Genomic DNA, 5,789 nt, shown 5'->3' on the forward strand with positions numbered 1-5,789 from the left:
TCTTTACAATGTGATTTGTCCACATAATATGGAAATATACAAATTGTATATGACGAGGCAGGTACTATAGTCATCGTCGATGTTTGCTTCAGTTATTTAATTATTAAGTACAATACAAAAGAAATAATGCTAAACCCATCAACAGAATAATGTAAATGTGGCTATCATCCCCAGTTATCTCTCCCCCACATGACATATGAAACAATCCAAATCAATAATTTAGCACTACCCACGATTCAGTATTAGATTACATGGAAAAATAACAAACAAAAAGAAAGAATGAACATCAGTGCAAGGACAGGTCAGATCCTTGCAAAGACAGACTACAAAAGCCTTTGCAAACCACCAGCCTGAAAAATTACAGGACTTATTTCAACATTTGTAGTTGCAGACAGGCCAAAGAATACAAACAAGCTGTACAGTTCAAGGCACACACTTCACACAGGCATTGGTGCATCTGCAATCATGTTGAGCAGTAGAACGACGATGTCACTAGTGAGTACTTGATTTTTGACAGAGGTCCACATTCGTCTGCAAGCTCATCGATGTCTCGGACAATGTTAAAGACTGCCTCTGGCTGTGCTAGGTTGAGTGCATTCTGTGACATCTTCCTCAGCTCTTCTGCTTCAGGGCCAAACCAACGGGCAACCAGATTGGCTGTTTCCTTTGGACTCTTGGAGAAAACTCCTGCTCCGTTCTCAACAACATAGGGCACATTCCCGACTTCCTACAAGACACAGGTAAGAGAAAATGAGAAGCCACATTGAAAGTTTCAGTTCTATAAAATGGAATTGAACAATCCAAGTTATCACTAAAATGGAATCATGAAGTTCTAGACAAAGGAAAATATGCACAAGAAAGCATCCTCTTTAGCTCTACATTTCTGGAGTTCTACAGTATTTGAACATTGCAACGTTCCAAATATTTGACACCAGAACACTAAAATCAACTCATGTCAGGAAAATTGAATTTTTCTAGAAAGGAAAAAATGTACACCAAAGCATCCTCTTTAGCGCAATGTTTATGGAGTTTTACAGTATTTGAACACAGCAACATTCCAAATATTTGATGCCAATATACCATAGTATAAATAGCTTTTTAAGGAATTATATTGGACATTTGAGGGAAATAAGGATTGCAAAAATTTAGTAGGAAATATGAAGAGACTGATTATTGGTAGTCTATGCATTAAAGGGGAACAAGACTGCATTATCTATAAATAATTGTTTTCCCAACTTCTAAGCAAATAAAGGTTTCAGCATTAATAATCACTTACCTGTCCAGGAATGAAATCATTGAGGATTATGGGTAGCCCTCGGATCAGAGCTTCAGCAATGGTGCCAGGTCCAGCCTAAAAATTTCAGAATCGACATCACAAGCAGCACCAGATGCATTTTTCTAAAGACTAAACCACAAAATGCTGACTCTAAGAAACAGAAACCAGGAACAACATCATTACCTTAGTGATAATGCAATCGCAAGCTGCCATCCATTTCTCCATTTGTTTCTCAAAGCCTCTTATCTACAAGAAAAGGTAAAAGCTAAATTTGTTACCAAGATAAATCCAAGGACCTCCATACACTGATTGCAACACTTCAGTCATAAACACAGAACGAAGAAATAAAGCAGGTTACCTTTACTGGGACCTTCCACTCAATTGAGTTTAGTGCAGAGGCAAGAACTTGATTTCGTCCACAAATTATGACAATCTGTCCTATGGGATTGCCAAGGGATTCATCATACAGAGCTTCCCCAAGTGCCTTTGCAGTTTTCTTGACTGGACCCATACCCTCCCCACCTCCCATCAACAATACTGCAGGTAGTTGCTGGTCCATTTCTAGTTCTACTCTTATCTCGTCCTGCACAGGGATGGTTGATAAGATTATAAGTCATAGATTTGAAAACGACAGATTTTGAGCTTAGCTGCATGAAGAGCACCACAAACCTTAGAGAAAACTGCTCGACAGAAGGATGGACGAACGGGCAGGCCAAAAACACGGACCTGAGAAGACTCCAGGCCATCTAACATGGCCCTCTTCGAAACCTCCTCTGATGGGCAATAGCATCTTGTAACACCAGGATGAAACCTGAATCACATAATGCACCCAAAAGATTTATTGGTTAAAATTTGAAATCCACACAGAAGTTTGTACCAACTTGCTTCATGCAGTAGACACTAGTTCACATGTAAAAAGCAGTTCACGATATGAACTCCTTAGAGATACCAACCATGTGGGGTGACAGGTGTTTAGATCTGTAATTACTGTGACAAAAACCACTTTCTTATGAAGACCCTGCCATTTGAGCACCCAAAGAGGAATATGTTGCATAAGAGGGTGAACGCTGATGATAATATCTGGCTTGTACTTCATTAGACCAGCCTCCACCTTTCTATTCACACGAACAACTTGGATTAGAGGAAGGACGCCACACTATCCTATTTTAAAGTGACAAAAAAGATATAAGAATTATTATGGCAAGCCCGTTGGTTAAACAATAGAACACAGATCTTCTTCATATGCCTTTATAAATGCCAAAAACTAAGACCATATGAAACATAACTATCAGCAGAGAGAGGATTTTCTCAGCTTGGGAAACCAAGAAGACATACTTGGCATAAATTGCAGATAATGTGGCAAGATAGAGGCAGTGAACCCAGCGAGGCGAGGTGCCGTGGAATGCGACCTTCCAGAGCTGCACATGCTTCACCATGAACTTGTACGATCTCTCCATGTCGTTCAATGGCCAACCGGTGTGATCCTTCCAGACATCCTTCACAAACACCTAACATCCCAGACCATGTAAATGAAAAACCAGCAAACCTTTAAAAACACTACAGATCCAAATACAAAACTCATAAAAACTGAAATGGGAAAGCATGACAACCGTGAAACCCATAGGGCAAAGATACTCAGAACAGAAAATTCAAAGGTCACGGTTATTAAAAATTAAAACGACCCAAAATATTCGGAAAAACCGACAATTTTTTTGGAAAAGATTCCGAATTATGCAGCAAATAGAAACAAGAGTAATAAAAAAAAAACTGAACGTGACAAAACTAACAAAGATCTAGGAAATATAAAAAAAAACCTTACTGAAACAAAAAATCTATAGTAGATTCGAATCAAATTAGTCAGAAAAGAATTAAAAACAAACAGAAGCAGAACGAGAACAAGAAGAAAATGAAACAGACACATTTAAGTTAAATTTTCACCAAACAGACCATACCCATCAGAGTAAAAGGCAACGCCTAGAATCAGAAAAGCAAAAAACCAACACCAATCATATTCCTAACAAGATCCATTCAGAAAAAGGGGATCACCTGAGACCCCCAAGTAGAACAGAAAAATAAAAATAAAAAGGACCACCATCATGAAACTAACCCATCTGCCAAATCGTGCAAAACAAAACGGATTTACCTTGTATTCGTCCCCGAATTCCAACTGGAAGGCGTCCTTGATCGCCTCCGCCGACGCCCGGTGGCCGCCGCCGGTGTCGCTCATGAGGATGAGGACGTTCTTGGTGCGCTCTGCGCCGAGCTGCACCATCTCCATGTCCTTGTCGACGTCGGGGCAGTCATGGGAGGAGGAAGAAGAGGGCGAGGAGGGGGAAGAGGAGCACCTGTTGTCGTGGTAGTGGCCGAGCACGCTCTCGAACACCGACTTCCTCGGCGACGACACCGACTTCCTCGGCGACGACACCGACATCACCATTTCCTCCTCTGCGGCAGGGAAGGCGCGCAGCAAACTCGCCGGAAAAATGTTTTCCGGCAGAACTTTTGTCGCCCCTTCCTCCTTGCTCCGCCTCCTCCGTTCCACCACAGCGTAGAAGGGCCGGTGACGAAAGGACCCTTTTGAAGTCGAGGAGAGGCCATAATGTGCCCCACGTGGCGTCCGACGTGGACTACTCTGGCCAATAGGGAGTTGCGAAGAAACGTGCCCCGTGGGTACAGAGGTGGGCCCGAGTTCCAAGAATTTTCGTCCGTTAGATTCGAATATTACGTTGGAATGTTCGAGTTGGGAGATCCGCATCTTAACTCTGGTGAGGTCATGCTCCTGATGACCGGTTCAACTGCTTGTTATATCACATGGACACGACAAAAAAGACACGGGACACTTTATTCTAGTAAGATTTTCCGTGAAAACCAGTTGGGACACGACTCGGCGGCAAATTGAAGTTAGCCCTGTTGACACTTGAGAATGAAGTTTGGAGTTTTTTATGTAAACGTTTTTGTCTAGTTGTCTTGTAGGATCCGCATATGAGTTGTACGATGCATTGTTATTTGACCCAGTTCAACAATGGATCACGATCCGTTCACTGGCTGTGAAGACATTGAGTTGAAGACGTCTGGATCCAACCCTGTTGGCGCACTGGTGTGTCCATAATATTCAAAATTAGGCGACCTAAGGTAGGGTGGTCACGAGGCTCAAATGGAAGAGCAGATTGTGATTTGACATCTTCACCGTCCATTGCTTCTTTCCACGAGGACCTCAGAGTCTTTATGCAATTTGTGGATGGTGAGGATGTTAAATCATTTTTCTTAAAGTGATTTGACATATCACCTGACATGCACTCTAAGATGTCCAAGGAAGATCCAAAAATAGTGGAAAGATCACCCAGACTAATCCCCCAAGACCAAGAGGATGATATATAATTTTTTTGTAACCATTAGTATCAAGTGTTGCCTTTCAAAAAATATTAAATAAATGGCAACCCACATTGGAGTAATTGGGTGAAATTGTGACCCCCCTTGTCCAGGAACGCCAAGCATATCTTCGAGTAAGGACACATTAGTTTATGAACTTGGACACGATGTCCACACTTCACAGACCCTTGGTACTTTTCTCATTTAGAATTAGGAAGGTCTCTGAGACATCAGGTCTTCCTGTCCCAAGATGGAGGGTGATCAGGAGATCTTTTCACGGCAGCCCCCTCGTTTTAAGGGAAAAAGGAAGGGTTGTGCTTGAAAATGAAACCCTTGAAAAAAAAATGCCTCCTTGCCGTTTTTAACTTTTGTCACTATGGTTGGGACGTTGCAGGTTCAAAACCCAATGGTGTAGTGTATAACTGGTAAGGGTCTGCCTAACCCCAGCTTGCCTTTAAAAAAAACAGTCGTAGCTAAGTTATTTGGGTCGTCGTTAACTTCTGAGTCAGGTTGCTTAGCCTTGGGAACTAAGCCAAGTTGTTGGTGAGCCACTAGAGACCGTGGAGGAAACAAAAGAGCCTCCGCATGCTTTTCCTTAAAAAAAAAAAATTGAAGGTCAAACATCGTTGTCTACGCACTACTGGCGTGGGAAAATTTTCCTTTCTCCAAATTGTGGAAAATTTTCTATACCATTAGAACAGTCGTACTATTCTCCTCTCCGTTTGGAGTATTTGTGAAAAAATGTGGGATTTAGGAGGCGTTTGATTCATTGGACAAACTCTGCTCGGACTCACCGAGAGTCGCAGGATCATCTTAGGAAAGTAGCACCAGCATTTGTCCAAACTCTTGCCTCTGCACAGGGATTAGGGACGCAATTGGGTGAGATTCAGGACGGAGGTTTTGTAATTTTTGGCTGTTTTGGATCCGATCCCGATCCGACTCCCCATGTATTTAGCTGTTCCGGATTTGGCCTGTTTTCATTCTTAGCAGGGACGTTAATTCATGTTCTTGGAAAAGTTTTCTGTCCCTCACAGGTTGCACGTACATTTCAAACACAGAACAACAGGTTTCCACGCGGGATTGTCCAACAAACTTTGAAGCTTCATGTTAATGTGTGTTCTTTTCTATGCATTATCACAACCAT

At 42.0% G+C, this 5,789-nt stretch overlaps 1 protein-coding gene across 1 annotated transcript; it reads right to left on the bottom strand.

Moving 5' to 3' along the window:
* Nucleotides 1–200: 200 nt before the first annotated feature.
* On the bottom strand, nucleotides 201–3,820 carry LOC149842033 (putative monogalactosyldiacylglycerol synthase 3, chloroplastic). The gene is made up of 8 exons (XM_089998850.1): nucleotides 3,420–3,820; nucleotides 2,612–2,784; nucleotides 2,230–2,391; nucleotides 1,946–2,087; nucleotides 1,635–1,859; nucleotides 1,460–1,522; nucleotides 1,277–1,351; nucleotides 201–727 (listed from the first exon to the last, which is right to left on the bottom strand). Exons 1-8 carry the CDS (start codon nucleotides 3,711–3,713, stop codon nucleotides 464–466), a joined length of 1,398 nt encoding a protein of 465 aa, XP_089854976.1. The 5' UTR covers nucleotides 3,714–3,820; the 3' UTR covers nucleotides 201–463.
* Nucleotides 3,821–5,789: the final 1,969 nt, after the last annotated feature.

This window comes from Nuphar pumila, chromosome 3 (genome assembly GCF_984573655.1).
Source record: "Nuphar pumila chromosome 3, dmNupPumi1.hap1.1, whole genome shotgun sequence".
Lineage (NCBI taxonomy): Eukaryota > Viridiplantae > Streptophyta > Magnoliopsida > Nymphaeales > Nymphaeaceae > Nuphar > Nuphar pumila.